Source organism: Littorina saxatilis, linkage group LG17, assembly GCF_037325665.1.
Source record: "Littorina saxatilis isolate snail1 linkage group LG17, US_GU_Lsax_2.0, whole genome shotgun sequence".
In the NCBI taxonomy this organism is placed as follows: domain Eukaryota; kingdom Metazoa; phylum Mollusca; class Gastropoda; order Littorinimorpha; family Littorinidae; genus Littorina; species Littorina saxatilis.
The window spans coordinates 32,377,860-32,393,004 of record NC_090261.1 but is presented as its reverse complement, the minus strand read 5'-3'; the positions used below and the strand labels follow the sequence as shown (position 1 = coordinate 32,393,004).

Here is a 15,145-nt window from a genome sequence, read left to right as displayed (position 1 = left end):
TAAAAGCACACACAAAAACAGGAAAATATAGTAATAATGTTTGACTGAATAAATAGAATTAAAAATTGTTTGACAAATACTGTTCATTATCTGCATATCAGAAAAAAAAGATATTTATAACCATTCCATACACACACCCGATTCAACAAGATTAAAGTAAATGCAGCTGTTAAAGTACCGTATTTGACGGACTACAAGCCGCGACTTTTTTTCAAAAAAAATCACATTGCGGCTTATAAAAAGATGCGGCTAAAACGTTACCTAAACTTGAATAGCATTCACCTAATGGAAGTCGCCGCGGATTTTCATTTCGCTCGATTAGCGATAACCGGTACTTTATTAGCTCTCTTCTCAAGACTCGGCGCTTTTCTATTTCTTTCGCGAATCTTCGTTTGTCAACAAGTCGTCGTGACAAGATAGCGTACAGAGAAACACCGGATGTATCAGGATCTCGCGCGCGCGAGATTTCGGTTTTTTGTGTCTCGCGAAAGTTGGAGGAGCGAGAGCCGCCATGTTGTGTTTTCGTCTGCTCGAAATGTGCGCAAAAGTCGTAAATCATCCCAAAAAAGCTTATTCCGGGCGGGACTACATGTGTGTGTTGGTTACAAATTGTGTGTGTGATATTTTTCTTCAAACTTTTTTCACTTTTCTTCTTTGTTTCACTTGTTTATTCTCGGAGCCGATTTCGCCAAATACCGTACTTTCGTTTGCCTGGTTGTTTTGATTGATTGACATGATCTGATATTTTTTTCGACGGCGGCTAATATAGTGACGCGGCGTATACGTGGCTCGTCCCAATTTTTTTTTAAAAGTCAGGGGTGCGGCTTATAAAACGGTGCGTCTTGTAATCCGTCAAATACAGTACCTAATACAAAATAAGAGATTATATTAAATGCAGCTCTTCTCAAGAAACTTTAACCAAATAAAGTGATCACTTAGGTTTAAAGTACATAATTGAAATATCTGCCCATTAAAATCAACAAATTGAGGATAAAATTTACAAAAATCTGAATTAAGCCAAAGAAAAATTTACAAAAATAAACACTAAAATACCATGTAGCTGACGGGCATTGATCCCATTCATACATTTGAATGCCAAAAGATTTGTGCATGTTTGCAAGAATAAGCTTTCTCATTCAAGTCAAATTTTGAAAGCGTTTTTTTGACTCTTATTTGCTTTAATCAACAGAACCTAAACCAGGAAGGTCACTTGAAAGAGCTGACAATGTTAAAGGCACAGTAAGGCTCCCGTAAACCATCACAGATACGGTCAGGCTTTTACACACAGTTCAAACACCCTTTCATTTAAACACCCACCGCTTGAGAACATCCTAGGTGCCCTCTGTAAAGAGCGAACAATTTTCAAAGAATTTATTTTTGCGTGGTTTATCTTTTCCACAATGTAGTCGTCAGTTAGTAATTTGAATGCGACTCGATGTGAGCTTATCTGCAATAGCACGTTTTTATGCACGAAACAAACGGCTTTGCTTCACAAGAACTCTAGCGATGGCTTTTGACTGTTGAGAGGAACTGGCGATATGCATAAACCGTCGTCTGCTACGACCCTTGCGTGACCCTGCTTCCGGGCTTTTCTTTTTTTAAACTTTCACAACTTTGAATTGTACTGATCTTGTCTTGATGAAAAAAGAATTATTTTATGATTAAAGAATGTTTGTGTAACAAGCTGTCAATTTATTATTTAGATTTTAAAAGTTAGGTCTAGCGCAAAAACGCACCACGGTCCAAAAACATTCTTCGGTCCACGGCTATCGCCAGTTTAGAATGAGACCCGAAGGGAAGTAACTCATTTTTTACCTGAGTTCAGGATGGGTCCAAAAAGTGTCCGAGACAATCTGCAAAATTAATTCTTTGAAAATTGCTCGCTCTTTACGTAGGGCACCTAGGATGTTCCCGTTTGGTGAGCGTTCAAATGGAAGGGTGTTTGTACTGTGTGTAAAAGCCTGACAGTATCTGTGATGGTTTACGGGAGGCTTACTGTGCCTTTAACATTTCAAAATACTATTGGTTGGCACTACCGTCTTGAATTCCAAGCGGAAGAACTTGAATGTCTTTCTTCTTTGAAGAGGCCCATCAAAGATTATTCTGCATCCAGTCAAAGGAATATTCATACACCAAAAGCATTATGGCACCACCTGCACAATTTAAACAAAAAATAAATAAATAAAATTCAGTGCTGAGTCCAAAGGTCAACACAAAATATAAGAACACATTTGAACATGTCCATAATATGTATGTAAATATGCACAATTTTAATTAAAACACAAAGTAGAAGAGAAAAAAAGCTAACATTTCATACATGTGTTTGTAATTATGCACAATTTCAATTAAAGACTTTTAGGTGATGTGTGCAATTGTCATCACACAAAAAAGATTTTTTTTTAACTTTTCCTACATTAGTTTGTAAATACACAGAAAAACTGTGTCTCTTCATCACTATACCTATAGCGGTAACAGAAAGTTGTGCCAGAAACAAAATGGCAATTACTTCACTCAATGTACCTTCAATGTGAAATCTGAACACTTACCAGGACCTAGCCGAAGAATCTTTGGTAGCAAACCTTTGTACAATGCGAAGTACCTGAAAGTTAGAATTTCAAGAGAAAATTTTAATTAAAAAAAAAAAGTTTAAAAAAAACTTCACAACGCATCCTTTTCTATTCATTCATACACAGATATTTGGGGACACACACACACACACAACACACACACACACACACACACACACACACACACACACACACACACACACACACACAACATGACCCTCAGGAAGAAAAATCACACAACACACTTGACCCTCATACTTCCAGAAACTAGTCATCTCAAACTCACCCTTCTTCTTTGTAGACCAATGACAAAGTCTGAAAACAAGTTCTGTATTTGATTCCCTCTGGAGGTTGCGGTCCCTGTATCCTGCTCTTCGCCACATCAAAAGGGATGTTCACTACAGATGACAGCGTGCCAGCACACAGACCAATCAAGAACCGCCTGAAGAAATCCATAGTTGGATCCTGCAAAATCAAAGGAAAATCTGAGTCAACATTAAATAAATCCAAAAACAAAGAGACTGCCAACGTTCCAAAATTCAGAATAAAAAAACAAGAAAGGTTTAAGTTGTTGGAACGTTTGTTATTGACAAAACAATACGTTACAGTCATACATAGTCGATATATTTTGTAACGTATTGTTTTGAGTCAACAAAAGTTTAGTGTGGCAACATACCATCTAAGCAAGCCTGCTCACAGTTAGCTCAACAATAAATTGGGTTACGACTTTGTATGCAACCTATATTGCCAAAGCAGAAAACAAACTGAGCCTGTTCTGTTGGAAGATTAAAGAAAGAAATCACAGCACCAAAACGGGGGTAGCTTTACCATAGTTTTAGATAAGAAAAGGCACAACATATCTAGTCAGAACTAAATTTAACAAAACACAATCTAAATCTGCGTTGCACTAGAAAACAGGAATGACAAAGTAACAACATTCTCCAATACAAAATTTAAATAATCTTTTTTGAGGAATACATTTACAGGGATCGCGTTAACGCATGTTTTTTGCGTATTTGACGCGTTTTAAAATCCGCCCACGCATTTTCCCGGCGCTTATGCGTAACGCGTACGCAAAACAACTTCTATTCAAAACGGCATGCTCAGCAGCACATCCCAATACTGAATCAGACTATAGCACAAGCGCGCGAGTTTAGAATCTCTAGTCTGTTCTGAATCAAACATAGCGCGAGTTCAAATCTAAAGTCTGTTTTGGATAAAACAAAATGAGGTGACTCGGCATTAGAGTGCCGCAAGCGACGCAAAGCAACACCGGTCGGTTTTCTGAAACAGAACATACACCCAAAATGCACTGGGCGTGTGGCGCCAAATCTAGGCCGAGAGACGCTTTCAGTTCAAGCCTGTCTTTGATTCATTCAAAACGGCATGCAGCGAAAGTTGTCCTCGTTTTTTCGCACATCGTCATCAAGCCGCAGTGATGATGCGCCGGAGCAGCCTCCGAGTTCTACTCCTGTGCCGTGTGCATCTTCAACATCAGAAGAAACTGATTTAACTGTGTTATAGTAAGACGCAAAATTGGTTCTGCTTTACGCGTTTTTTGGCCGACATTGCGTAAGCTGTACGCAATTTGAAAAATCCTAGCGCGATCCCTGCATTTAACCACCCACACTTCAAAATGTACTGTTCTCCTTCCGCTTTTATGCACACAAAAAATACATCACAGTAGCAACTATTTCTTACAACAAACTAAGTACATACACACAGGAGTATGTTGTTTTGCGTTACGTAGCAGTTAACCAAACGCCGCAATTCATTTCAAATGGTGTAATACTTTGGCGTCAGTTCAGGAGAATTTCCAAACTTTTGAGGAAAGGCGACACCAACGAAAAAGCTAAGTAAAACTTCTATCAACATCCCTGGGGGCCTGGTAGCTTAGTTGTTAGAGCACTTGTCTAACTTGCCATCCTTGCGTCACAGGTTTGAATCCAGGCCGGGATGGACACAGGTCAACTTTATGTGCAGACTCATAGACGGTATCCATCTCCCAACCCTGTGTCATCACAATGACTGGGTGGCCGAGTGCTAACGCACTTGCGCTCGGAAGCGAGAGGTTGCGAGTTCGACCCAGGGTCAGGGCGTTAGCAATTTTCTCCCCCCTTTCCTAACCTAGGTGGTGGGTTCAAGTGCTAGTCTTTCGGATGAGACGAAAAACCGAGGTCCCTTCGTGTACACTACATTGGGGTGTGCACGTTAAAGATCCCACGATTGACAAAAGGGTCTTTCCTGGCAAAATTGTATAGGCATAGATAAAAATGTCCACCAAAAATACCCGTGTGACTTTGAATAATAGGCCGTGAAAAGTAGGATATGCGCCGAAATGGCTGCGATCTGCTGGCCGATGTGAATGCGTGATGTATTGTGTAAAAAATTCCATCTCACACAGCATAAATAAATCCCTGCGCCTTGAATATGTGCGCGATATAAATTGCATAAAATAAAAAAATAAAATAAAATAAAAATAAATCCCTGCGCTTAGAACTGTACCCACGGAATACGCGCGATATAAGCCTCATATTGATTGATTGATTGATAAAAGATCTCAGGGATTCTGCCATAAGTGCAGGTGGCTGATTACACCTAAAACACACACACACCTGGATAGCGCAACTCTTGTTGCTGCTAGCTTTTGCACTGGGACCTGAATTTCCCAGCAATGGGACAATAAAGTAAATGAAGTGCACATACCTTAGCCTCTGGCACTATGCCTTTGACATTGTGGTAGAAACTGAAGTAGATCATGTTGAAGACTCCATGCCGGCCAAGCGTGGATGACAAACCCTTGTTCAAACCCTTCAGTCCCAAACCATCTGCAGCCACTATCTCCCGTGCTGTCTGGAAGGTGCTTTTTTGCTGAAGAGAGAATGTTTGAAATGCATAAAAATCTACAGGTTTCAACACGTTTGGGTAATCATTTGTAAACCACTATCATTTAACATGTTACAGTCAATTCACTTGGGTACAGAACACTGTCAAATGCGCTCAGACAAGGGAGAATACCTGGTTGATCATTCACTACTGTTATTTCCTTTGTTCATTGGTAACATACCAGAAATACCCAACACAATTTCTGGTTTATTTCTACAGACGAACACTCTGCTTTGAGGCCCTCCATGTTAAGACTCCTTCTGTACCTTAAAACCTGTTTTTCTCAGACACAGTGAAGTTATGGTCATTTCAAGACTCCATCTCTGTTAAAACCTTCATTTTACAGATTTTTTTAGGTTTCAAAATAGACATACTGTACTTCTGTACTGGTTTATTTCTCATGCATACCTGTGCAGGGAGGGTCCCAGATAGCCATATCAGTGGAAGCTGCGTTAAAAAACAATGACAAACCTGTGCAATGGATCTCCTTTCTGATTGGAGCCGAACCTTGATCACTTCAAATGGGTTGATGACAATGGCTTCTGTCATCCCTGCGGAAAGCCCAGCAAGTGTCAGCACCTGTAATGAAGACAAAGAACAACAAGTCGCGTAAGGCGAAAATACAATATTTAGTCAAGTAGCTGTCGAACTCACAGAATGAAACTGAACGCAATGCCATTTTACTCGTAGCATCGTCAGGCCACCGCTCATGGCAAAGGCAGTGAAATTGACAAGAAGAGCGGGGTAGTAGTTGCGCTAAGAAGGATAGCACGCTTTTCTGTACCTCTCTTTGTTTTAACTTTCTGAGCGTGTTTTTAATCCAAACATATCATATCTATATGTTTTTGGAATCAGGAACCGACAAGGAATAAGATGAAAGTGTTTTTAAATTGATTTGGACAATTTAATTTTGATAATAATTTTTATATATTTAATTTTCAGAGCTTGTCTTTAATCCGAATATAACATATTTATATGTTTTTGGAATCAGCAAATGATGGAGAATAAGATAAACGTAAATTTGGATCGTTTTATAAATTTTTATTTTTTTTTTACAATTTTCAGATTTTTAATGACCAAAGTCATCAATTAATTTTTAAGCCACCACGCTGAAATGCAATACCGAAGTCCGGGCTTCGTCGAAGATTACTTGACCAAAATTTGAACCAATTTGGTTGAAAAATGAGGGCGTGACAGTGCCGCCTCAACTTTCACGAAAAGCCGGATATGACGTCATCAAAGACATTTATCAAAAAAATGAAAAAAAAGTTCGGGGATTTCATACCCAGGAACTCGAATGTCAAATTTCATAAAGATCAGTCCAGTAGTTTGGTCTGAATCGCTCTACACACACACACACTCACACGCACACACGCACGCACATACACCACGACCCTCGTTTCGATTCCCCCTCGATGTTAAAATATTTAGTCAAAACTTGACTAAATATAAAAACAGCAAACATTACACATCAGTTAGCAAAGGAATCAAACAGGCGTCCCAATGACTTATTTGCATCGGTGCTATGAAAATGAATGCTTACAACAGCTGAAAGATGCAATCTTTACATAATGTTTTGCAACGGGCACTCCCCATGAACTAAAATAACAGGGAAACATGAAATACTTCCATAAGAACCAAAACACGGTTATTTAGGGTGGGTCAGAGGAAGGGGGGGGGGGGGGTTGATCAATAGTACTTTAAACAAAATCAATGAGGATCTGTTAATGAATGATGAAAATACATTGATATCTACCGGTATTAATTGAAAAGCAAGCAAAAACATCCAACTAAAGGGAAACAATCACCTAGAAAAAATCTACTTAGTTTGTGTTATTATCTCCCCTAAATTGTGACTTAATCACAATCATAATTGTCTATTTCAGATTGTTCTGCACAAATGTTTTTTTCTGTTCAACTAGCAACAACAAAAATGAGATGGGGAAAAAAAACTCATGCCAAAAGATCATGTTTTTAGAAGAAAAAATGGCACAAGTTAACAGAATATTTGAATGAAACTATGAAAACATTCCCCTTTATTCTCATAAATATTGCATGGGCAGTTCTAGCTACCTTTGTATCAATATTTGAAAATTAACACATACACACACAATTATGAGACCAAAATACAATTTAATACCAATTATGCATCATTTAAAGCTGTACAATAAATGTACACCAAGTAATAAATAGAAATAAGCAAACATGAACAGCAAGCATTGAAGAAAGGGAAATAACCTTAGCAGAGACATTTCATCCATTCATCATTATTCCCCTTTAACTGCAGCACATGCATCTCTCACTATGTTGTACAAAATGTAATTTGTAGCAAAGATGTTTGGTCACTTCTAGCTTTAGCTGCAACTGAAAAGGCAACAATAAACAAAACAAAATAACAATTATTAGAAGCACTGGTGGAAACAATACATTGTGCCATGTGCATAAAAAATGTCACCATGACAAGAATCATGAAGCACCTACACGCACTAGCACACACACACACCCAGACAAATTGGATAATTCCTAGGCCTAAAACAAGGGACTGGACATCTAAAATCACAAGCATGATCTTTGTAAATGACAATTCTGCAGTGGCTTCATAGCTTTTGCCTTACTGTTTTGCAACAAACAGGCTCACACTATCACAACAAATACAATAATTGCGACAGGTGCACACTCCCAAAAGTGCAACAAAACAAACCAGCAAAAATCTTTTTCTCTTAATACCTGTAGAAATCCAGATTTTATACCCACACCAACTCTAGAAGTGGTACCTGTGATGAAAGGACACCCTTGGGACCAGCCAAAAGTGTCCCTACATTGCAGGTGGCCTGTCCTGACAGGTATACTTTGGTAGAGATAATAGACAAAGGAACGGCAGAAGGTGTCCTTTTAAGGGAGGTGTCCTCTCATCGGATGGGCCTCACATCGCAGGTACCACTGTATAGTCAACAAGTGCATGAGGATACATACCACTGACTGTGGAATGTAGTTCCCATAAGCAAACAAGTTTTTGTAACGTTCAAATGAGAAAAACTTTGTTGCTCTCTTTGGAGTCTCAGCAAGCAAGGGTGGCAGGATCCCTTTGTAGAATGACAGAAGCCTGAAAAATTATAAAAATGTTCACAACAGAAAAGCCACATAAAAAATAGATATATGAACACATACATAAATGCCCTGTCTTCCTCCAGAGAAGCAGCCATACTTTGATGATAATAAGTAACATGATGATGAACAACAAATCTTAACTACATTCATCTTTGTACTCGCCATTATCACCCCCACCCCCAACTGACACAATGCCAAAATCTCCCCATTCCCATCCCCTCAACCCCTTTTCTTTATCCATCAATTTCTACACTCCAAAATTCCCCAGTCAATTGTTACACTCATAGAACCCCTATTCCCACCACCCACACCCCCCCCCCCCCCCCCCTCTCCCCCCACTTTCCTGCCCCATCACCCCATGTCTCTGACCCGTACCCCCACCCAACACAACACCACAAACCCCCTTCATCCCCCATTGGAACAACAGACTTTCTCTGGCTTTTTAACCGATGAACTGAATGTGCCCTCCCTAGCATACTAACCCTTCTTGTCTGTACATCTTTTTGAAGCAGTCTGCGATGGAGCTGTAGTGGTGAGGGTCACTCGGCCCACCCTGAATCTGGAACCTTGTCTTTATTAAGTCCAGTGGGTGCATCATGGACACCTCTATAAATCCTGCACAGGTAAGTCAAATCGTTTTTTCAGTGTGTTATTCTCCATCAATTATTACAGGCAAACCCATATATACAGTAATTTGGCCATGAGGATATAGCAGTTTATTTGAATTTTTACATGTGTTTCACTGCACACGCCTACTCTAACTTAACGCAAACTTCTACTCCTTCCATGTCAGCCTATTGTATGGCTTGAGGGTCAACAAACATAATGGAAAATTTCTAAGTAAATTTTCATTTGATTAATATACTTACCCAATTTTCATAAATGCATTGACTTCAGTCTCACATGCTAGATGTCGAAAAACCACTCAAATTACCTGCCCTTGGAAGGGTGGTAACCAAGCTAAAAAGAGACGCCATAGCCGTTGCTATGTACTGACCTTGCTCGGTTACCCATAACACCCTGCACACCACGTGAGCGTCAGCATCCGGAATAATCATTCGAGACTACTCAAACACCCCAAGGATATAAAGTAGCGGGGATGGATGGGAGGGTATTAACTATGAGAATTGGGTAAGTATATTAATCAAAAGAAAATTTACTTAGAAATTTTCCATTAAATTACATATTCTTACTCCAATTCTCATAAATGCAGATTCCTCCTAAAGGTGGAGGGAACTTACTTATGTCCTTGAAAGAACCTGCCCTGCAGCGATCACCCCATTGACATTAATAGATCTGCCTATCTGCCTCAAAGTAGCAGATATCACTGACCGCCTGACTCTCAAAGAAGAGGCCGAGCTGCCCTGTGCGGACAAGAAAGAGAGGTGATTCGCAACCTGAAGAGAGCGAGGAGCCAAGGCGTTGACCCCAGACTCTCTACACCACTTGGCCCAGGCAGACCAATGCGAGGCATAGACCGAGGAAGTGGAAGACCTATGCGCTTTATGGACTAAATCCAGTGTCAAATCCGAAGCGCCAGATTTACGTAGCTCCGTCCTCACAACCTCCAGCCGTGTAGGCAAAGGGCCTGCGGGGCGTTGTGTGGAATGCCTGTTCTTGGCTGAACGAGCTCTCCCCGCACCAGGTTTAGAGGAATCGGAGGACCTTTGGCCAGAAGCAGCAGATCTGGAAACCAATGCTGCGAAGGCCACATGGGGGCTACCAGCAGAAGATCCGGACGCTCCAGCTCGGCTTTCCGCACCACTCTGCTGAGCAGAGGAAAGGGGGGGGAACGCGTAGGCCTGAAGGCCTACCCACGAGAACTCCATTGCATTGCGTCGCCAAGCCTCCGTGTCCGGAAAGGGGGACACAAAAATCGGAAGCCTCCTGGAGAACCTGGTTGCAAACAGATCGATCATAGGCTTTTCCACCTGAGCCCACAGGCGCTGGAGAGCCCTGTGTGTGATGGTCCACTCCGTGTGCAACACCTGAGAGGACCTGCTGAGCGAGTCCGCCAGTGCATTGAGCCTGCCCGGGAGATATTTCGCGGAGACTATGATCTGGTGCGAGTGGCACCAGATCAGAATCTCGCAGGCTCTGTCTGACAGGGAAAAAGACGGAGCTCCTCCCTGTTTGTTGACATAGGCAGCCACAGTGGTGTTGTCGGTATGCAACCTGACATGCCTGCCCACCACCAGAAGGAGAAAGGCGCGCAGACTGTCAGGGCTACTGCCTCCAACTCCAGGCGATTGATATGCCAAAGGAGCTGCGACTGAGGCCACCGACCCGAGACCGTGTGACCACCGATGTGAGCTCCCCATCCGGCCATAGACGCATCTGTAAAGAGGTCTAAGTCCGGAGGGGGCAGCGCAATGGAAACTCCCTTTCTTTCTTTCTTTCTTTCTTTATTTGGTGTTTAACGTCGTTTTCAACCATTCAAGGTTATATCGCGACGGGGGAACCCCCTGAGAGATCCAATCCAAATCCAGCCACCGACGCGTCGTGTGACTGCGCCATCCCTGGACGGGGACACTCTTGTCCCAATCCTGAGAGGCCGGATCCCAAAGAGACCTGAGAGCAGCCTGAAAAGGCCTCTTGTACACTCTTTCTAAGGGAACCAACGTCGCCATCGATTCCATCTGACCTAGAATCGAGGCAAGCACCCTCACAGACGCCTGCTGTCTGCTCAACACAGCCGAGATAGGAGCGTGAAGTCTCTGAATTCTCTCCTGCGTAGGACGAACCGTCCAAGAGACGGTGTCGAACGCCATTCCAAGGTAAACAAACCTTTGCGAAGGAGTTAACTCCGACTTTGCTTGATTCACTGAGAACCCCAGGACCAAAGCCTGGTCCAACACAACCTGTGTGTGCAAACGGCACGCTGATTGACTCTGATTCAAGATCAACCAGTCGTCGAGGTACGTCCTCAACCGTATTCCTCTCTGCCTGATCAGAGCGGACAACTGTTTGATCACCATCGTAAACACCCATGGCGCCAGAGAAAGTCCAAAGGGCAGAGCCCTGAACTGAAAAATCCGATGACCCCAGCGGAAACGGAGCCACTTCCTGTCTGCTTGATGCATAAGGATGTGAAAGTAAGCATCCGTTAAATCCACCGAGGTCACCCAATCTCCCCGACGAAGAGCCTCCCTGACCGAAGCCGGGGTCTCCATTCAAAACTTGATCTTCCGAAGAAACTTGTTCAGCAATGAAAGATCGAGAACAGGTCTCCAGCGGCCTGAAGCCTTGGGGACTACGAACAGCCGTCCGTAGAACCCGGGAGAGGCAAGATCGACAATCTCCTCTATTGCCTTCTTGGCCAAAAGAGAAATGATCTCTGTCTCTATGACAGTCCTGGCCTCCTGACTGGCCGGGAAACGAAAGGGAGGAGGCTCCCTGGTCAAGGGAGCCTTGTCTTCCTCCCACAAAAGCCGGAATCCCGATCGCACCACCCGCACTATCCACTGGCTGTGCACTGACGCCTGCCAAGCAGATAGAGCCCTGGAGGGGCCCCCTGCCACAACAAGAGTGGGGGGTACAGGGGTGATGTGATCGGGAGCGTCTCATTGGGGGGGGGGGGAGGGCCTTCGCGCCCCCCCCCCCCCTTCCCTTTCCGAATGGGCGAGAGGAGCTGTGCTGCTTCTTGCTCCTGAAAGGCTGAGAAGACTGAGACTTCTTTGGGATTTTAAAGGAAAATCCCACAAGATGTCTGTCTTTAGCCTCCTGAACTTCCTGCTGCCTTGCGTCAAGGGCCACTCTCCCAAGAAGAGAGCCCTCAACGAAAGGAGAGGAACGAAGCGAGTCCACCGTAGACTGGTGTGAGAAACCTGCTTGAGAGAGAAGCAGATCACGCCGGGAAAAGACAGCATGAGCATACAGCTTTGCTGACATGCTCATCCTCTCAGAGTTCACCATCCCCAGAGCAGCAAGCAGTGAGGAGATGTCACTGGCTGAGGCATCTTCTCTGAGCCTAAAAGGCTCCAAAGAAGCTGCAACCGCTCGTGTGAGAGCCCGAAGCAAAGTCTCAGCCATAGAAGCCAACTCAAGATCAAGCCTACCCATCTCCTCAAGTGAGGAGAGAGAAGAATCCAAGAACGAAACTCCCTCCTTTGCGGAGGGTTGTTTTGGCAACAAAGCAACCAACTCAGGCGGAATCGAAAATGTCGCCCTTGGCAAAGCAAAAGTCTGAACAAAGTTCCTAGACTTCACACTCCAGTCCAACTTTTTCTGCACTAACGGAGAAAAAGAAGTGGACTGCGCGCTCGAAGCCAGCCATGGGCCAGCAGAAGGAGGCGCTGGACCATGCGCATGCAACAAAGGAAAGGAAGTAGGCAAAAGACCGCTCCCCTGAGGAGCCGGCCGAGCCAACAGTTGCGACATGTAATAAGCCACGGCTGGAGATTCCACAAAACGAAACGATTGTGATTCATCCCGCGAGGGCCGAAAATCGTCAGCAGCAGAAGGGGGGAAAGAGACACCCTGGCCTGAATCCACCACCCCCTCCGGGAAATAATTCGCTGCCACTGAAGCCGCTCTCCTCATAGCTTGTCTAAACCCAATAGGCAAGGCTACAAACTCCTCTTCTTCCACAGAAGAATCAGAGTCCCCACCATCCAATGTGTTACCACACAAAGGAGGGGAGACAGGAGAATCAAAAGTGTGCTCCGACTCCGCTTGCCAACCACCACCACCCCCTTTCCCCAAAGGGGAAGAAGAGTAGACAGCCAGCACAGCGCACTGCCGAGAAGGAGGGAGGAGGAGGGCGCCGAACAAAGCCGCATCAGGCCCATTGTTCCCCGACTGCTGTGCGGGAGCTTGGCCCCAGCTGACAAAACCGGTCTGGCCAGCTTGAGCTACCCCGCACCCCGCGTGAGGAGGGAGGTGGCCCGTCGCTGCAGCAAACGACCCCTGAGAGGGGTAAGACGGAGTGTGAGACGTGACCGTAAACGGCCGCCCCCACCCATCAACTTGCTATAGTCCTGTAGCCCCACCACCCCCCCATCCCAACTGGGGAGGGGGGCGGCTGCTAGCAGAGGACAATAGCGGTACAGACTGAGATGCCAGTCCGACAGCGCCCACCCGATCCTGCACGTAGGGCGGGAAAGAGTGGGTCGCTACCCCAGCCCCCACCCAATCCCGCCCCGAGGGCGGGAAAAGGTGGGCCGCTGACACAGCCCCCTGCCCCCAATGAGGCAGAGTGGGAACAAGCCCAGGCTGTGACTTACCATGCCCCCCCTCTCCCTCTCCCAAACGGTAAGAGGGCTGACTTCCCGACTCAGCTGTGCTAAAAGCAAGGTGAGCGGGAAGAGACAGACAGGGGGCAGACCCCCTCTCCTTACGGAGAGAGTGTTCCAGAGCGACCGCCGCACTACCAGAGGCAGAGAGGGTTGAACCGAACAGGTCAGGTGCACTAGGCCAGTGCGAAGAAGGAATGGCCGCGCGGCCACCCCCACCATCAGTCGAAGTCGCAGACGACGACAACCCCAGCCGAGCTAGGGAGGAAGGATCCCCTACCGCCGGTGGCAGAGGAGGGACCCCAAAACGGGACGCGAACTGCTGCGAAATAAATTCAAACAATTCAGTCTTTAAGGAGCCTAAGGCTGAAGGCCCAGGCTGATTAACCCCATCAGGGGAAGCGAGCTGAGGAGGACCTGAAACCGCCCTTGGAGGGATAGGAACATCAAAAGAAGTGCTATTCGACGGATCTTGGACCCGCATATGATAGGCAATTCCACGTTCTTAGGTTTACTCTTTGGTTTAGCTTTCTTAACCGGGCTAAGAGCCTTGTCTCCTTCCAGTCTCGCGCTAAGTTTAGCTTTGTTGTCGGCCATTTTAACACCGACGAAAAACAGTCACCCAGAACGAAAAATTCTGCGTGCCTGTTCAAAACAAAAAGCTATCAACCAAACAAAAACAGAAAGATCTCACCAAAAGGTAGATGGACAGGTAGACCCACAAGAAACAGCTAGTCTCACGGACAAGCCGGCATGCGAAGGCCAAAAGTGAGTGACAAAAATCGACACGTCCACCGTGTGCTGTCGAAAGTCGAGAATAATTATTCCGGATGCTGACGCTCACGTGGCGTGCAGGGTGTTATGGGTAACCGAGCAAGGTCAGTACATAGCAACGGCTATGGCGTCTCTTTTTAGCTTGGTTACCACCCTTCTAAGGGCAGGTAATTTGAGTGGTTTTTCGACATCTAGCATGTGAGACTGAAGTCAATGCATTTATGAGAATTGGAGTAAGAATATGTAATTTAACATATAACTGTACAAGGTACAATACCAATTAACTTCTGCGTCTTATGGAAAAAGTGATGCTAGCAGTGCAAAGTGTGCATGCATGGTCGGGGGTCTGTTTGCTTTCATTACATCTTTGACGGAAAGCACATTTTACGTGTGCGCTCTGGTTACTGTTTCCAATGGAAATGCAACAGGGGGATCAAGGTTCAGATTTGGCTTGAACTCGTTAAACTTATTCACTACACCTCTCTTATTACCTGCACAGCCGCCAGCGGCAAACTGCATAGCAGCTAAAGAAGCAGCCGAGAATTCCTTCGGCGGTTTGGCTGTTGGTGTCGCCAT

The 15,145-nt window shown here is 44.7% G+C and overlaps 1 protein-coding gene across 1 annotated transcript in view; it reads right to left on the bottom strand.

Moving 5' to 3' along the window:
* LOC138952090 (mitochondrial 2-oxodicarboxylate carrier-like) overlaps nucleotides 1–15,145 on the bottom strand; it is a 17,081-nt gene extending 1,936 nt beyond the window's left edge. Inside the window, exons 1-8 of the mRNA XM_070323681.1 lie at nucleotides 15,061–15,145; nucleotides 9,044–9,176; nucleotides 8,427–8,556; nucleotides 5,925–6,032; nucleotides 5,274–5,438; nucleotides 2,854–3,032; nucleotides 2,547–2,599; nucleotides 1–2,153 (exon numbers count right to left, since the gene is read on the bottom strand). The exon at nucleotides 1–2,153 is cut by the window's left edge and continues 1,936 nt beyond it. Of these exons, the coding sequence (XP_070179782.1) occupies nucleotides 2,092–2,153; nucleotides 2,547–2,599; nucleotides 2,854–3,032; nucleotides 5,274–5,438; nucleotides 5,925–6,032; nucleotides 8,427–8,556; nucleotides 9,044–9,176; nucleotides 15,061–15,145 (915 nt within the window). The 3' untranslated portion in view covers nucleotides 1–2,091. The remainder of the gene's footprint in view (nucleotides 2,154–2,546; nucleotides 2,600–2,853; nucleotides 3,033–5,273; nucleotides 5,439–5,924; nucleotides 6,033–8,426; nucleotides 8,557–9,043; nucleotides 9,177–15,060) is intronic.